General features: G+C 39.6%; 3 protein-coding genes across 4 annotated transcripts; 1 reads left to right on the top strand and 2 right to left on the bottom strand.

The window, feature by feature from the left end:
• The first annotated feature begins 409 nt into the window (after positions 1–409).
• Positions 410–3,764, top strand: LOC131469819 (calcium and integrin-binding protein 1-like). Its single transcript, XM_058645174.1, has 7 exons — positions 410–568; positions 2,580–2,614; positions 2,703–2,802; positions 2,930–3,083; positions 3,177–3,295; positions 3,368–3,456; positions 3,538–3,764. Exons 1-7 carry the CDS (start codon positions 518–520, stop codon positions 3,557–3,559), a joined length of 570 nt encoding a protein of 189 aa, XP_058501157.1. The 5' UTR covers positions 410–517; the 3' UTR covers positions 3,560–3,764.
• Positions 3,765–3,769: 5 nt separating this feature from the next.
• Positions 3,770–7,796, bottom strand: LOC131469815 (RCC1 domain-containing protein 1-like). Its single transcript, XM_058645171.1, has 8 exons — positions 7,352–7,796; positions 6,486–6,701; positions 6,237–6,402; positions 5,220–5,341; positions 5,034–5,138; positions 4,282–4,437; positions 4,166–4,195; positions 3,770–4,069 (listed from the first exon to the last, which is right to left on the bottom strand). The coding sequence occupies exons 1-8, from the start codon at positions 7,545–7,547 to the stop codon at positions 3,912–3,914; spliced, it is 1,149 nt and encodes a 382-aa protein (XP_058501154.1). The 5' UTR covers positions 7,548–7,796; the 3' UTR covers positions 3,770–3,911.
• A 302-nt stretch (positions 7,797–8,098) lies between these two features.
• Positions 8,099–15,977, bottom strand: unc45a (unc-45 myosin chaperone A). 2 transcript variants are annotated; one of them, XM_058646456.1, is made up of 19 exons: positions 15,812–15,977; positions 15,496–15,685; positions 14,151–14,326; positions 13,948–14,037; positions 13,675–13,842; positions 13,187–13,355; positions 12,932–13,102; positions 11,661–11,832; positions 11,281–11,581; positions 11,109–11,203; positions 10,879–11,020; positions 10,358–10,498; positions 10,057–10,184; positions 9,913–9,979; positions 9,704–9,817; positions 9,504–9,619; positions 9,281–9,398; positions 9,036–9,191; positions 8,099–8,911 (listed from the first exon to the last, which is right to left on the bottom strand). In XM_058646456.1, exons 1-19 carry the CDS (start codon positions 15,833–15,835, stop codon positions 8,624–8,626), a joined length of 2,826 nt encoding a protein of 941 aa, XP_058502439.1. In that variant the 5' UTR covers positions 15,836–15,977; the 3' UTR covers positions 8,099–8,623. The 2 variants fall into 2 exon arrangements, with proteins under 2 accessions (XP_058502439.1, XP_058502438.1); XM_058646455.1 differs by having other exon boundaries at positions 15,496–15,688.
• Between the last annotated feature and the right edge of the window lie 1,477 nt (positions 15,978–17,454).

A 17,454-nucleotide genomic window follows, 5' to 3' on the forward strand; every position in this document is an offset into this window, starting at 1 on the left:
TAGATAAACTAGTTTTCAAAAATGATTTATCTTTGTAAAACATTGTTATTGTTTCATATTACATATATATTAGGAGAAAACCCATGTTTATACATAAGTGAAACAGTAATCAGATCTATGATAGTTTATCAAAAGGAACCAACTAAAGCCCCCAAAGTAGAAAACACATGATGAGAATTCAAATCTAAAATGGATCTTGTAAAAGGTGTCTAACTACACTAACCTAAAGCTATTAACTGTGCTAAAATCAATAAAAAATAAGGTCATTATGATCATAATTATTCATGTACATTCTAATAAATAGTTTTTTGTTATTCAAAATAAAAGCATGAGTCACCTTGTCAATAAATATTTAGCTGTTCCGGTGGCTTTTGTGAGTACGTCACTATGGAACCCGTGACGTATAGACAAACACAGGAAAGACAATACGCTAACGCGAAGCCGGAAGTAGGCGATACAAGAGCAACTTGTTGACAAGTACTTCAATAAAGTACATGTTCGAGTGGAAAATTTCAACATGGGAACGACGGCAAGTCAACTTGGGAAGGATTTGCTCTCAGAATATCAAGTAAGTACACAAAACAAAGTCATTAAAGTAGACGTCATATCTTCGTGGACGTTAAGCGAGCGGCCAAAGTTGAGAGCTGTTTTTTCTTTCCGTGTTTTTCCATGTAATAACCGAGGATAACGTAGTACCTATAAAAAGGTTTAAAAAACGTTTAAAGCCTTGTCACAGTCACATGTGGATACATTTAGTTGTATTACTTCAGATAAATTAAACTCTTTAAGTCCAATACCACTCGTCAGCACGCTGTTTAAGTCAGTGCAGGCTAGTGATGTTGCTAATGTTAGGTGGTAAAACCATGACAGGGAATTATATTCTGAAAGTATAACAGGTCACGAGGATAAACGCATACTTGATCACTGAACCTCGTCTTTTGCGAATAGGTCAGCTGCTGTCTGCATTATGGTCTTATATGTTTAGTCTCTCTCTTTAAAAAAAAAAAATAAATAACACACACATACAAAAAAACCATAAAAATAAAATAAAATAAAAAATTATTATTTAATTATAACTGAGTTTGTAATTATAACCATCTCTTCCATGTATTGTTTAATCCCATAATTGTATGGATTTAATCCCTCTTTTCATACAGGATTTGCAGAGACTATTCTTTAAATTGTTCCTTACTAATGTATACATTACTAACTAGATGTGTCACCTTGCTTAAATAGAATAGTATCAAGGGGTGCTGGTACGAAGTTATTGTGCAAGATAAAATCACCATCAGTCATCCAACTCTAGGGCTGGGTGATATGGTCAAAAATGTTATCATAATAAAAATGATTCAAATAAGTCTATATTGATATTTATTGAGAGAGAACTGAGTTAGATAACTAAGAATGGGGACTGAGTGAAAGGTGAACAACCTGATTGATTGTGGTTTAAGATTCTACAGTATATGAACAAAACAACAATGAACACTTGTTAAAGAGAGAAACATTTGACACATTTAAGGCAAAACATGAGGCTTTGTTTCTCAAAGTGCATTTGCACAGTGCATAAACATTACATTGATCTTTATTGAAGCTTTGTTATATTGATATTGAGTACAGTTATATTTTGACATATATTTTGTATTGAATTATTGCCCAGCCCAAGTTCTAAAAACAAAAAAACTGTCTTGATTGGGCATTGATAACTATATCTGACTAATAAATAATGTAATAAATAATGCCAACGCTCTCCATAATTCCTGACTGAGCTTCTCGTTTTGTAATTTAACATATTTATGATTCCACATTTGAGTGTGTCTGGGTACTCTGAATTGAATTCAAGGGTGAAAATAAGTTGTTTTATGAAAGTTAATTTTTAATTCATTTTAACATGGATTCACCTCTAAGACTTTAACAAAAAGATTATCCTCGATGTAAGAAATGAATGTAATGAAAACCAAAAAATGTTCATCATTGTGATGAATGTGAATGTGAGGAGTTCATTAAGGATTTTATAAGTTCAGGTTCATGAAGATTGCATTTAATCTCGTTTTAATCAGTATTTATGTGGTTTTTTGTACTTTGGCTTATCTTTTGTTGTATTTGCCTTATCTAATCATTTGCCTTCGTAAAGCACTGCGGCTAAACTATTGTTTTTATTGTGCTATACACAGTACATAACGTACAACATACAATCTTCAGTGATTATTCAGCAGTGCATCATCTATTCAAAGATTTTTACTAACTAATAATCCTAAAAAGTTGTATACATGGGTCTGGTGGATGCTCGGACAAAGCTCGACGTGACCTCTTTTATCAGAAAGGGAGTATTGGGTGTTTAGTGTGTTTGTGAAGGTCTGAATTCCTTTTGTTGTTGCTCTACTGTTGTTAAAGCTGATAATTGTTCCTGCTCCGCTTCAATAGATTGTAATTAATGTTGCTGAGGGAACCAAAGCAGGCTATAATGTTGAGGACGATGACACATTTGATATAGGAGATCATAACTCATTAATGAGTTCCAGTGCACACTTAGGTTAACCAGTAACTCTCATCATTCTAATAGTTGTTTCTTTTCTTTACAGGAACTGACATTCTTGACAAAACAGGAAATTCTTCTGTAAGTATTCATATTCAAACGATTTTTTTCCCACACACTGTTTGTTCCAATACACAGTAAAATTGTATCTTTCTTTTTTTTTGCCCAGCGCTCACAAGAGATTCACTGAACTGCTCTCCAAAGAAGAGAAAGACCTTCCAAACACCAGAGTATCAATGGAGAGGATTCTTGCTCTGCCAGAACTCAAGGTAAAATTGTTTTAGACATACAGTTAACAGGAAAACTGGTGTAACATGTCATGGATTGGTCTGTGGTTATTGACTAGGATTGTGGTTTCAGGTACTGCCCTAACCCTTGTACTTGTTCTCATTGCAGTCCAATCCTTTCAGGGAAAGAATCTGCCATGTATTTTCCACAAGTGCACATCAAGATGGAAGTCTCACGTTTGAGGACTTTCTGGATCTTTTAAGTGCATTCAGCGACTCTGCTACTCTGGAAATCAAATCCCACTATGCATTCCGTATATTTGGTGAGATTAAATTATGGGAGGTAGTAATTATTAATGTATATTAGGCTGCCACTCTGTGTAATACGCATTGGTATTTTTATATATTATTTTAAGACTTTGACGATGATGGAACCCTCGACTGTGGTGATCTTGAGAAGCTGGTGAACTGTCTGACCGGGGAGACTGACGACACAAGGCTTAGTCCAGAGGAAATGCGACAGCTCATCAACAATGTGAGTCCAATGAAACTCCTCCTTGTTCTAAGGCTACAACTTTGGATACATGGATTTCTTTACGGTTTTTAGATTCTCGAAGAGTCCGACATCGACAAGGATGGAACGGTGAACCTCTCAGAGTTCCAGCATGTCATTTCAAGATCACCAGACTTTGTCAGGTGAGTAAAAATCGCACTGTCATCCCCTGTAAGTATTTCAACTAGACAGATTTCCCATCAACTTGATGTATTTCTCCACAGTTCTTTCAAGATTGTGCTGTGAAGACGAGAAGCTCGAGGAAATGCATGACTCCTTTATCTCATTATGGTGTTCGATTTTCATTTAGAACTATTTTCAATATACTGTAAATAAATTATATTTACCTGTGGATTTTATCACATAACAGTTTTTATGTAGCATTTTTCAAATTTTAGTGATTTTTTTTAATTATCTGTGAAGAAAAAAAATAAAAAAATATTTACAAAAAGGTGCTGGATTCCTAATTGTTTTAATGCAGACAAAGACATGGCATGTATTACAAATCATATATGATTCCTGTCTTCGTGTTTGACAACTCCAGTTATGTAGTCCAAAGTCCACTGGTCATGCTTATCAGGGGGATTCCATTTTGTTTTTAAAAGCTAGCTACTTCCTCTTTGATGGCAGCAGCAAATGTGTTCCATGTCCCACACACCACATCAACAACTCGCATCTGCTGCCCTCTGAAGAACTCAACCCTCTGGGGCTCATCTGAACTGATTAAAGTTTGGTGTCCAAGTTGGCCATATTCACCTAAAAAAGGGGAACGATATACAGTATACTAATCAAGTGCCTTTTTTACTTGATTCATGCTGCTGCTGGTAAGACTGCTTTTAAATTTGAACTTACCCCAGCCCCAAGTGTAGAGGTCACCTGTGGCTGAAATGAGAGAATAGAAAGAAACATATGACAGTGACACCGACTTGTAAGTACATCACTGTTTAAGAACAGGAGGGATTCCTTACTTGTCACAGCAGCTGTGTGGCGGGAGCCACAGCTTGCTGTCCTGATTTCACACGAGGGAGTGACGTCGAGCAGAGCCGGGAATGACTGGATGGATATGAATACCTCTTCATGCTTCTCTCCCTCTTGTGGCTCTTTGCCAGGAGATATGTGGACATCTGTTGGCACGGCACTCGCGTTCAATGCAGTCAATATAAATGAGCTTATACTTGAATTAAAAAAAAAAAAAGTATTGCTCTTGAGGCCACTACAAGCATACTGTGGATGATATACTTGAATTATAGAGACACTAACACCTTTTACATTCAAACCGCCAAGACCCTAATACAGTGAAAGTTGATGGCCTTGTGATGTTTACAAATCCAGTGTGTAACATTTTGGAGTGTTTATTGGCAGATATTGAATATGTATGTTTTCTTTAGGTGTATAATCACCTTAAAAAATAAATGTATTGATTTTGTAGGCTTGAAATAAGTGTTTTATGTGTACTTAAGGTAGGTGCCTTGCTTCATGGAGACTGAAAGAGTTAAGTGTGTAAGAATTAGTGACATCTAATGGTGAGACTGCACACTGCAAAATACATGCTCAGACTGGTTACATTTATAAAATGCCTATTCTAAACCCTCCTACATTTTACACACTGGACTTTTAAGTGACCACTTGTAACCATATGACAATTACTCTGCACTGTGGTCAATTGAAAGTTGCGTACAGTGCAAAAATTGTTTGATTTACATACAGGAAACATACAAACCTGTTTGTTGGCTACTTTGCTGCTGCAGTGCTTTCCTCAGACCTCGTGATGGGAGTCCGAGCTGACCGCTCTCATTCCAGCCCCACACATAAAGATCACCACCATCTGTGAGGCCAAAAAAAGTCATTTTGATTTCCTCTCAAGTTGAGGAAAGTCAGGTTAAAAACATCTTTGCATAACATTTACCACTAATGCAGACAGAGTGCCATCCTCCTGTAGCAACACAGCTCATAGTCATTCCCCAGAGAGCCTCCACTGCCTTGGGATCCTCCTCAGACGTGAGGCCTCCGTGCCCCAACTGCCCATGACTGAGAAATAAAATCACATGCACTGAAACAGTGGTGAACACATTTTTAAAATGGGGGCCAACTTTTTAAATATTACAAACTATTGTGTTAACAGCTAGGTATTATAAATATAAACAAATGTCACATTCAAACCATTGCCAAAGTGTTTACACATTGCTGAACGTTCATCACATGACTCTCTATTTTACTCTGTGGTGACATTCCCGCACTGCACACAAAGTGACGCATTAGGTCACAACTGACCCGACGAGGTGGAAGAAGCACACAGCATGAGTAAAGTGAGAACGCTTCATAAAACACCAAGAAGCACCCATGAAAGGTTTTTGAACAGTGGATTCCACGATTGAATTTTAATACGATCACGATTGTGGCCTCTCACGAAAGTGATTGTCCGAAATCAAAAATGCATGCTCAACAATCAAGTGCTCCCTGAACAGCTCTGATCTTCCTGTGTCTGCACCTCAGTTTCCTGGATTCAGTATCATCTTAATTGATACACAGATCAGCAAGGAGTTCCTCACTTTATACTGTGCTGGACTCATTTTTTCTTACAGAACTCTAATTGTGACCCGACTGTGAGGAGTAAATTTGTACTATAACGTTGTCAAGTACTTTTTTTACTGACATTTCTGTAAAACCTATTGTTAAGGTAAACCAGATATTTTTGAGATAGATATGTTTGAAAAATAAACCACAATATTAATTTTGTGCATGTTACTTGAATCATTTTAAATATAAAGTGAGCTAAAAGTTCTGCAAATCTATTTGGCAACTCAAAAACAAAATCTCCTACCACCAATCCCCTCTGAAAGACTAAGGTGCAAACAGATGAAGACTTGCATTATGGTGCAACTGCTATTCCCAGAAAATACAAATGCATGAGTATTAGCTCTACCTGCCCAGTCCCCATGTGTACACAGCTCCTGTGGCACAGAGAAGAATGGCATGCTCTGCTCCCAAAGCCAGACTCTTGGCTTTCAGGTGCGGCGATAAGGAGCGGTAAAGTGGTGGTTTCGAGGCAATATAACCCCCAGGGACCAATGGGAGACTCTGAGGGGATCCTGGTGTGAGAAAATGTACTGGTGAGCTGCTGATACATCATCCAACAGACATAATGCCTGGGATATTACAACATACAGATAACCTGAGCTCTCGGATTGGGCCTCTATCTCCATGGTCCATTTTGGAGCCGCCCCTCTCTTCTGGAGGTCCCAGGTCTCAATCCTGTCTGGGAAAACTAGGGTCAGGTGGTGTTCAGTGATGAAGGCATCTTTACAGCTGTGACTCTCTGCCAGAGAAACACCACAGGACTCAGCAGAGGCGAGAGCCCCGAACCCTGCGAGGCACACAAAGCCGTCACCTGACAAACAATGAGATGAGACAAGGGTTAGTTAGAGTGGTATTATAGGTTTATTATAATGATAGAATAACAGCAGTATTATACAATTGTATTTTCTTTGTTCATTGAAAAAGACTGAGAATTTTTTCTTTTTAAATATCCTATTTCACATGGGATGCACCTCTGAAACAACATGCACAGACAAAGACAAGTGTGAGATGAAATGTCCATCTATATATCTTCTACCACTTTGTCCTCCACATGAGGGTCGCAGGGGGGCGCTGTTGCATAATTTCTGGTTCATGATTGTTCCCTTTTAGAATGTACCTTTATTAATTTAATGGAAAGTGTTGTTTTATGATATGAAGACACTTCTGCCTTTTTTTAGTTATTTGGTCAATAGTCATCGAAGGCATTTCATGCAACTCACTGAAATATATTTCAAAACTATTTAAAAAGTTTCATATAAAGCTATAAAACTATCGGTATTTTATTCCGTCAGAGTAAGTCAGCCGTATAGAACATTGTAAAGCCAGCTAGTCAGAACGTAGCCATCAGCACAGCATACGTTACCTAGGTATGTTCATTTAATAAAGTAGCCTCAACCGATAGAAATAGCTATCATATTGCACTGACGTGTGGCAAAAACAACTCTTCTTCAACTGACTCACCATCCAAATGCAGAGACGCTCTCCTGCTCCAGCTCGCTCTGATGTGAGTGGTCCTCAAACAGCAGCCACTTGTTTCCACACGACTCCTCAGCTCTGTCGGACTGCTCACTTTAACGTCGCCCCCTGCTCCTTCCTCTAATTCCCCATGAACACGTATCTGTTCAAACGCGTTGAAGCCGAAGCCGAACCACCGCATTGGAAACTATCTGAGTATGTTCCATGTACAGTCTGGTTTCCTCATACGACCTGCAGCTGAGCCGCGCAGTGCAGTTGTCCGCAAGGTCTTAACACATGCAATGAAGCGCCGGGGTCTACTGCGCACGCGCCGCTGCAAACAAAATTGAAGATACTTCACTCGGCATGCAATTATTCTGTTTTTTGGAAGTGATACTACAGACAAACTGACACTGAATTGTTATGCCCTTCTTACAAAGGCTTTTCCAGTAAAAAAAATAATAATCAAGTTGATACATCCGGTTTTCAAAATAAAAAACCGAGAGCACTATCTCTGAGTGCACGTTTGAAACCATATCTTTGAATGGGAAAACATATTAAAAACTGGAACTGTATAAAGAGAGTTCTCTATATGTTCTGAACAAGACTGATAAAGTTGTGTTTAGCACATTGTATTTACTGTACTGTACAGTTTTAGAAAAAGTTATAAGTCCCACATTCACATTTCAACAAAAATATTCTCACATTTGAGATGTAATAAAGGCAAAAAATTCCATAAACTTACATAATCAATACGGTTCAGATATGGAGTTTTATTAAACAGTAAAAACACAGAATGTAGTGAGGAATGTAGTCAGGACAAAAAAACAATTGCACAACACACACATTTGGTGACTTAAATGAATGAAATGTTTTCATCTTTATATTTTAAACATAATAATAAAAAACAATTAAGTAGTGAGAACAATGCAAAACAAAATCTGACCATAATTATGGAATAATTACACAATAAGTAAAAATTACAATCTGTAGCAAAGAATGTAAAAAAAATCCAACTTTCTTATTGGTCTTTTAGCTGATGTGCATATTTCTAGATGCACATGAAAGAACACATAGTAACTTGAACATACAGTTACATTTCATGTGTAATATCATGTGAATCTGCTTGTTTTATTTGTAATAACTTTCTTTCTTTTTAGTTTTACACCCTTTTGTTAAGACACAGGCACATTTGAGGATCAGCATCCTGAAAAAGTGATCTCTAGTCCAACAAAGTACTTAAAACTCTCAAACACAGCCACACACTGTGTGCTCTATTCAGGGTTCCGTTCCTTTGTCCTTTTCCCTTCCTTCCCTGTTTTTGATGATGCCGTACTCCACTGCCTTGTCCAGGCAGCTCTGCGCTATCTTTGAAACCTGCTTTGCCGTGTCCTCCCCTCCCTTTGCCAGGACAGACAGGATCTCCAGAGCTTCGCTCTCCATGATGGTCTCAGCCAGGCTTTTCTCTGCCTGCATCAAGTTCTGGACAATGACCACTCCACGATGGCGTAGGTCAGATATTTCACTGAGCAGCAGTGCCTGCATAATCTCAAGCCAATGGGTTGTCTGAAAACAGAGGATGTCAGAAATTAAGGAGAACCAAAATGAACACTGAGTCTTTTTGTAGTATGTATCATTGGTGTGTTGATCTAGGTGTGAGGAGAGTGAGCTGCTGTAGTAGTGTGCTTACTGTTCCAGGGATGCGGGCGCAGATCTCTGGCTGCTCAGCGGTCAGCATTGCTAGAGTTCCTGCTGCAGCTCTTCGCAGCCTCTCATCGTCCTCGCCACTGTAGAGCACGAGCAGCTTCAGGCGATCATTCCCTGTGGCTAAATACAGCTTCTGCACCTGAGGACACACCAAACACTCTTTGTTGTTATTTCAACTTTTCACTTATTTTGTGTTAAAGAAGGTACGATTAATAACTTGTGACTTACCTCTTCGTTTAAAACCAAATTACACATGCACTCTGTGGCTGAGGCTCGAACCAGTTCATGCTCCTCAAACATGTAGCCTTCAATTTTTGGAAGAGCCTTTTCTTTTGTGATCTTTTGTCTATGAAACAATACACGTTATCAACACAAGCACACAACCCAAAGACTCGTATTCAGTTGTCTGGCTACATGTTATCTTGGGAGAGACTTCCCCCTAGTCGCCAACCTGAGTCTATCACTGATGCCAGCCAAGTTGGTGAGAGCCATGAGTGCTTCAAAGTTCTGCAGCAGGGTGCATTCAAGACTTAGTAGACTGATGAGTGGGCGCACTACCTCATAGATCTACAAAAACATCCAAGAGCAAAGGTTTAATAATGGAAAGTTTTTACTTTTTAAATGTAGAGATTATTTACTGATTCTCCTCACCCTTTCTCCTGGAAAGGCAATTTCTGGGTTGGATGTGATGGTTATCTTTGCCAGGGCTTGTGCTGCTTTGACTTTCCCTGCATCCGTGTTATCAGATGCCAGCGGGATCAGAGCCTATGGAGGAAAACGTAACGTAAAGTAAACATAGATTATATAAACCTCCAAAATCAAACTATTTCAGATAAACCAAATATATCATGGTGCTCTACCTTTCCTCCACCCTGTGCCACCACAGTGCCTCTGTCTTCCTGCCGTTGCACCAAAGCCAAGAACACCCTGCCATGAGAAAATGGCATCAAGAGAAAATCTACAAAGAGAACAGGACACAAAAACCCTAACAGTCCTTTTCTTACCTGGCGATACACTCTCTACAAGCCTCAGTGAGGGCTGGACTCTCATGTTTGACCATACAAACCAGTGCAGATACTACACCAGCCTCCAGAAGCTTCACCAGCCTTTTCTCCACATAAGATGGTGCATCCTGGCAAAATGAGCAAAAAAGAGAGTTTCAAATAAACCTTGCCGTCTTCTCGGGGAAAACATGCATGTAGCATGATTTTTAAGAGCATCTAAGGAAACAAGATAAGGTTTGAGTGGTAGAGCTACCGTGTAGCATTCAGTAAATACAGTGTCATGTTGGTGTGTAAGCAGTACCTTAGGGTGATCCTCAGGCACATGCTGCTTTGCATATTTGGCCAACTCCACCATCTGAGGATCTGGCTTCTCCACTTCATAGCTGTTGGTGCAATTCACTAATGTGGAGCCCACAGCAAAGAGCACTGTCTTATCCTCTGACTGTGGAAACAAAGAAAACAAGGTGGTCAGTTATTATTCTGCCTCTTTTTGGACTGTGTGAACAGGAATATAACATTTGCATGATGCATCCTTCATCTGAAAACGGGCTCTGCCAAGCAACACTGTCAGGCCTGACGCAGGGAGGGTTTGTGTGTATACAGCAGTAGTAGAATTCACTTGTTACACTTTTCGTGGGCACCTCTTTTTGTTGTTTTTTTGTAATACATCAACAATAGTTTTACTAGTGCAATCTTGCTGTTGCCTTCATCTGTCTTGACATAAACAAATGGACTCATCTGACAATTTGATTTGTAACTGCCTTCTACTGTGCATGCGACAAGCGCAAAAACAAATTATTTAACTACAGTCATCACTCTAACCTTTGCTAGTTCAAACATGGCCAGCAAAGCACTCTTGTCTTCCACCAAGTCCTCCTTCACATCAGCATCAAAGGTGAGGTAGGCAAGGCCTTCTACAGACCAGCGACGGGAGGTTGGAGGCAGAGACTCATTACATAGCCACCTAACGGAGGAAGAGATAAATGCAACAGTGAGGACCACAAATCACTTGATCAATGCTCAGGTTCAAAGTCAATTCATACTGTACGTACTTCCTGCACTGCTTGGCAAGCTTTAGTGTGGATCCCTCTGCAAACTGCTTCATGCTGAAATCTGTCCCTCCTGCCGATCCAAGTTTGCACAAACCCTGAGTGATAAGCAACAGAAGTATTATTTTCATATCCAGTCAGAGATTTTTTTTCTTCACCTGTCTTCAGCACTTACCACTAAGGCTCTCACACGTATCCTGTCATTCTCACTCTTCTTATACAGGTCCTTCAGAAGTGCCACTCCATTAGCTGTGATGAAGGAGGCTCTCTTGGCCTTGCCAGCAGCATGAATCAGAGCCTCCACCGCTACCTGCTGGTGAGTTACATCTTCAGAGGCACACAGAGAGATCACAGCGTCCATCATTCCCGACAATTCCAGAGTTCTGTTGCCCACATCACTAGGTCCTTGCAGGAGGGCCGATACAGTCTGGATGGCTCGCAACTTGGCATTCAGCCCGGATTGACTGAAGTGCTGCCTACCCAGAAAAACAGGAGTATTATTCAGGGAATGCAAATGTGTGAGTTCAGACATACAAGTTTCAGAGGTCAACTCACTGAACATATTCTTCACAAAGTTTGTAGAAGTTCTCCCGCTCCTTTTCACTCTTAAGGTCATCATAGAGTTTGCTAAGCAAAACAGAACAGCTCATGTGGGTGTTATCTGTAAGAGGTAGTCCCTCTGAGAGCTCAACTACTGTCCCAGCCACCTCCAGGATTTTCTTCAGCCCTATGAAGAAAATGGTGACAGGATGTCAAGGCTTTGGAGTAGCTGAAATAAAAGCCACATTTCATTTGAGTAGAGATGTAACGATATGAAAATTTCATATCACGGTTATCGTGACCAAAATTATCACGGTTATCAATATTATCACGGTATTGTTAGATGTGTTCAAAATGTTCCAAAAGTACTGAACACACACACACTGAAATCTTTTAACCAAGTTTTATTTAAAAAAAGATATTTTATATTATATGATTATTATTATCATTATTATTATTAATAATAATTATCATCTGACTGACTGACACACACACACACACAGGTCCTCACTCTGTGTCGGATAATAATTAAGTAGCAGCGGTCGTACACAGCATAAAAATACAATAAAAAAACACAGAAACAAACACATTTTGGTCTGCTACGGTACCTGTCGTCTGCACACTACTCGCTTTCGCGAGACAAACCATGACGTTTCCCACTATTCCGAAATCCCGTTTTTGTTGACTTACCCGCTGAAAAGTTGTGTGTGGTGGTCACGGAGATGGCTCATCATATTGGAAGTGGCTTCGCGCCGCGAAGTTCGCGGAGATTTTTTTTTTGCATTTTCTGCACAAGGATTGATTGTCTTCAATTATTTTACTCTCAACATCCGTTAAAAATACAAAATATGCCCAGATTTCTGATCTTACGGGGGGGTAATCTCTGGAGCGCAGGTGGCTTCAGCCGTGTTGTCGCTGGACAGACAGTGCAAACTGCGCACGCGCGCCCGCTTGAGCGAGTGCCGTTCAGGTGCTGCTGCTTCTCCAGGAAATGAGCAGTATCACTGTGAGTTTTTCGGTAATCAGTTGCGGTAATCAATCACGGTTTTAACGATAATTAAAATTTGAAACGGTATGATAACCGTCGGGAATTTTACCGCGGTTTATCGTCATACCGGTAATCGTTACATCCCTACATTTGAGAAATGGAAAGAGATGCCTAATGAAATGTGGCTATAGTGCAGCTATATTAAAACATTATGTGTATGTTTGGCAGAGGCTATTTTGTTTCAATCAAAGCAAAGGTGTGAACACATTGTATGTTTACATGCACATCTGTTTCATACCCTGGTCTATTACTGACAATGTGAGGGAATTGTCTGGGTTTTTCAAAGACTTGCGGGGAACTTGTTTGACCAGGAGGTTGATGGCACTGTCTCTGCCTGGTCCTGACACATTAGATGCTGGCAACATCCCCAAGAGATGCCCCAACATCGAGCGTAGCTCCTTGGACGGCTCTGTGTCAAAGTCAGACAATTAATAACAACAAAAACCACAGCTGACACGAAACTAATACAAACATGATGCGAGTGCAAACTCACCAGGGAGTATGGCTTCATCTTTCCCTCTGACCTCTCTTTTCATCCCCTCAGTTAAAGCCTCAAACATCACCTGCAGTAGGTGGCAGGCAGCCAGAGACACAGTGGAGGCCCCCGATCCCATTACTGTGCACAGCTGCTCCATTCCCAACTCATTCACTATAGCCATAGTCTGCGAGTAAGACAATTGATTTTAGCACTGGAAAATAGCCAATAAAGCAAGTGTGTCATTAACACGGTGCGTACAATCCCCTCACAGAAATCACTGTAGATATAAACATCAATGTGTAGTTATAAACTGTGCCATAGCAGATTAACCATGAATAGAAAGAGAAATGTAGCAATATTTAAAGGAACAAAGGGAGCAGATAAGAAGAACACCATTGTGGATAAATCTCCTTATTTATCTGTGTTTATATAGTTTATCTACCTATTAAAATGAATTTAAAGATGGTGCAATGAATATCAAAAGAGAATATGAATGTGCTTACTCTGGACTGATGCCCTGTACACAAACCAACCAGTGTCCTCAGAGCAGAAAGGACTAGCTCCTCCTGCTTTGACAGGAGAAGTTTCTGAATCAGCTTCACTCCATCGTTGCGGAAGATCTGCTCAGCTCCTGCCTCTTCTCGAGCCAACACCACAAGGTTCTGAGCAGCCTGAAATGGATTAATTGAACTACATTATTGTGGTGCAATACAATGTTATAGATGAATCAAGATAAATGAAAATAAGTCAGAGCATTAGAACTGAAATATAAGGACCTTCTGTCGATCTGACTCTTTTGCAGAAGCATCCAAGAGGAGGGAGAACATCTGCTGCACACGGGCATCTGTGGAATTTGATTGTGCTGACTACAGGATTGAGAGAGGAGAGCTTAATTACAAACATTTTCTTTAGTGTCTGCAGTTTTCAAAGACAAAATCTCCATAACACTTCATCCACTTTATTAAAAACATTATATCACCTTCTGATGGATCTGGGCTCCTAGCTGTCTGAGCAAATCCTGGAAGGCTTTGTTTTTGGGCTCCAGCTGAGCACACCGCTGAGCATCCAGAAAGGCCTGGTCAAGCCGACCAAGTTTCTGGAAAGCCTGAGCTCTCCTGAACCTGGCTTTGACATCACCCGGGTCAGTATCAAGAGCTAAGAAAGGTGATAAACATGACAACCTTTATAATTGAGTACATCCAAATCTTCAGGCAGTTAAAGGGACTCGATCCGTGGGTTTGTGTTCGATACCAGTACCCCAACCTTGACTATTCACAGGTACTGAGATCTGTGATACACACTTTTTTTTTTTTTATCCCTTTTACACAACCAAGCAGTTAATAAGTAGAGATGAGCCGATACAATATAAGTGCAATACAAGCCAAAATCATTGGATTGGATATTAACGAAAGAATAAAGTAAAATCCAATGTGATCCATAAAGCCTAAATACAACACAAGCAACCGTACAGAGAGATGTCTGTCACCACCGTCATGTGACATGTTCCTGAGTAAAGGCTGCAAATGACTGCTACACAGTCGGAGCATTATGTTCTTGAAATAGCTGGTTATACCTATATTGGACTGATAATGATAGATACTCAAGGTTGGGATATCTTTATCTTACTGGACACGAGATAGTGGTATCAGCCATCTCTATTAATAAGCCATTTGTGCTAATGTAGTTATCAACCATCCATTTCAAAAACATAATCCTCCAAAAGCTTGGCAGACATGTGCAGCTCTCACATTGCATGCATCATTCTTTGTCAGCAAAAAGGTGCTTTAGGTTAAGTGTCAAGCTTTCTGTACTCTCTGATATTAAAAGCAATACTTAAACAATTTGGGATGCTAATCTGAGGTGGGCTACCGCCAAACATGTACCTTAGCAGGTCACAGTGGAACTACCTGCAAAGAGGTGGGTGGATGGAACTGCTGAACAAATTTTGTTCTCATAGTTGACACTTCAGTAATAATGATTCATATTAGAGCAGCAAAATATATCAAAAATGTATCATTATTGTAATACCAACTTGTTCAACCATTTCAGTTTACTTACTAAAATCTCCATAAACTACTTTTCAGATATTAATTTGTCCAATTCAACAATCAGGGTAGTAACTTATGTTTAAGTTTACAGCAAAAACATTTTTAAGGGGAAAAGCAGATGTTCCGTTTCTCAATAAACTGCTGTTGAAGTTGTTGAGCACTAACTAGTAGATGGAACACCTGGTAAATACTGAGCTTTTCCAAATAGTCCATACATAATCTAGCGAAGACTGTTCAGCTCTACTAGTGTATATCGCCTGCAGTGATGTGTGTTACCTTTGGAGGCATCAGCCTCCGCCTTGCTGTAATCCTCCAGTTTGAGGTAGCAGGCTGAGCGGTTGCGGTAGAGAATAGCTCTGTCTGCTTGGCTTTCACTCTGCTTCAGTGCTCTGGTGTAACAGCCGACAGCTCCCTGCATGTCTCCTGCCTTGAACAGAGAGTTGCCCTCTTCCTTCATGGCTGCAGGCTGCTAGGTTAAAGAGAAGAAGAGGACAACAAGGTGTCAGACTAACAGCAAATAAATGTTCTGAGCAAAAGGGCTTGAGTGAAATTTGCTAAGCTAACACGGCAAAAGCAGCGAATGTTGCCTTACCATTTGTTTGTCACTCTCGCTCATCTTCGTAGTGCGACACACAATACAGCTTTATCCGAAAATGTGGAAAATATAGTTTAATTTCCGTCTACTTAATCTCAAACACAGCTAACTTCACCGAAACATGTTACATCTTCAGAAGCTTCCGGGTGTGGAGGCACGTTGAGAACGTTACATTCCAGCCCCGCCCCCTTTCACAGCCTCCATGACCATAAAAGGAAGAGAGCAGCAGAGTATCTGTGTTCATCTCTGCTTTATTTGGTTATATTTTCATTCACTGTGTGCTGCACTTCAGTTCATACAGTCACTGATACTTTTATTTGTTTGCCTTTTAGTTTTGTTAAATAAACAAGTTTCCCCATCACTCACAGAGGCGTTTTAAAAACTCACTAATATACACTTGAAGGGGTTTTATTATATGGAAGAGATTGACAAATACAGTGAATTAATTTAGAGCAGTATTGTTTTCCACATCACCAACAGAGTGTAATGATTTCTCCCTTCGGCCATAACCTACAAACCCAGAAAATGTCATCAAAAATATTTTCCTTTGTATTTGAATTTTACTGCTAAAAGTCAGACATGTGACAAACGGCTAGGTTGGATTAATTTCATGATGGCAAGTTGCTCTTATTTCTGTCACTTTTTGGGCAGGTTAGAAGCTTGAGAAAAACACACCATACTCACTTAACAGGATGAGATACTGTAAGGTGCCAGAAATTAACAAAAACAGAATACTCAACAAATATCTTTTTCTGCACACTTAAAGCAATGCAACTATATTTTGTATTAAACATTTATTCACCAATTGTGTGTGTTCAAACAAACCTAAATAAGACATAAATACATAAATAGAAGATATTAGGTTAAACAAGATAAAATAAGACAAAAAAATGATTAACATAATATAGAATAGTCCATTACTAGTACCACAATGGACAAACTGATTAAAAAGAAAACAAACAACACAAACAAACAAGCAAATTAAAGTAAATACTATTACTATACTATAACACTCAAATAAGAATGTTGGTCTTTGTGGGTGCATTTTGATGTTTATAGTTTATTGTCTGTACCACTGTAGGTATTATGTTTATATATGGTATATTGATTGGACACTTTACATGCAGCACTGCTACTTTGTGTCTGCATTACAGTGCATTCACATTTGAAAACCAGTAGATAAAGTGTCCCGGTATGGTATTTCCTTTATCCCTCCCCTGGGGACTCTCGTGTACCGGGACAGCCAAGTGCCATTGTTGAGTGTCCTCTGTTGCCATGGAGACAAGGTGCCTCCCTTTAAGCCGTGTGCTCAGGTTCACCTGTTAAGACACTCAAATTACCAAGGCAGTTTTAAATCTTCAGAAGAATATCCAGTCTGGACGATTCTGTATCTCCTCAGGGTTGGGCTCACTGTGAGACCTCATACATAATAGAACCACAGGAGATCCACAGTACTCAGGCAACAGCCTCTAATCCAAATAATAAAGCAGCTGTGTAAACATGTTTCCCTCATCACAAGTCAGTTCTTGGGAGTTGTTTTCAGAAAATTAATTTGCTTTTGCTGGTTTACTTTCCAACTGCACCACTATTCTTTCATTTGGGAAAAACACTCAAATCATCACAAATCATTTTGAATTAAA

Source organism: Solea solea, chromosome 12 (genome assembly GCF_958295425.1).
Source record: "Solea solea chromosome 12, fSolSol10.1, whole genome shotgun sequence".
NCBI classification, from domain to species: Eukaryota; Metazoa; Chordata; class Actinopteri; order Pleuronectiformes; family Soleidae; genus Solea; species Solea solea.

Coding starts and splice junctions, on each gene's coding strand:
- LOC131469819 (XM_058645174.1), top strand. CDS start 518: ATGGGAACGACGGCAAGTCAACTTGGGAAGGATTTGCTCTCAGAATAT. Junction 569..2,579: donor ATTTGCTCTCAGAATATCAA/GTAAGTACACAA, acceptor TTTTCTTTACAG/GAACTGACATTCTTGACAAA. Junction 2,615..2,702: donor ACAAAACAGGAAATTCTTCT/GTAAGTATTCAT, acceptor TTTTTTGCCCAG/CGCTCACAAGAGATTCACTG.
- LOC131469815 (XM_058645171.1), bottom strand. CDS start 7,547: ATGCGGTGGTTCGGCTTCGGCTTCAACGCGTTTGAACAGATACGTGTT. Junction 5,139..5,219: donor GCACTCTGTCTGCATTAGTG/GTAAATGTTATG, acceptor TTGGCCTCACAG/ATGGTGGTGATCTTTATGTG. Junction 4,070..4,165: donor CCTCTACACTTGGGGCTGGG/GTAAGTTCAAAT, acceptor CCCCTTTTTTAG/GTGAATATGGCCAACTTGGA.
- unc45a (XM_058646455.1), bottom strand. CDS start 15,835: ATGAGCGAGAGTGACAAACAAATG. Junction 13,843..13,947: donor AAGAGTCAGATCGACAGAAG/GTCCTTATATTT, acceptor AATCCATTTCAG/GCTGCTCAGAACCTTGTGGT. Junction 10,185..10,357: donor TGCCTGAGGATCACCCTAAG/GTACTGCTTACA, acceptor TCATTTTGCCAG/GATGCACCATCTTATGTGGA.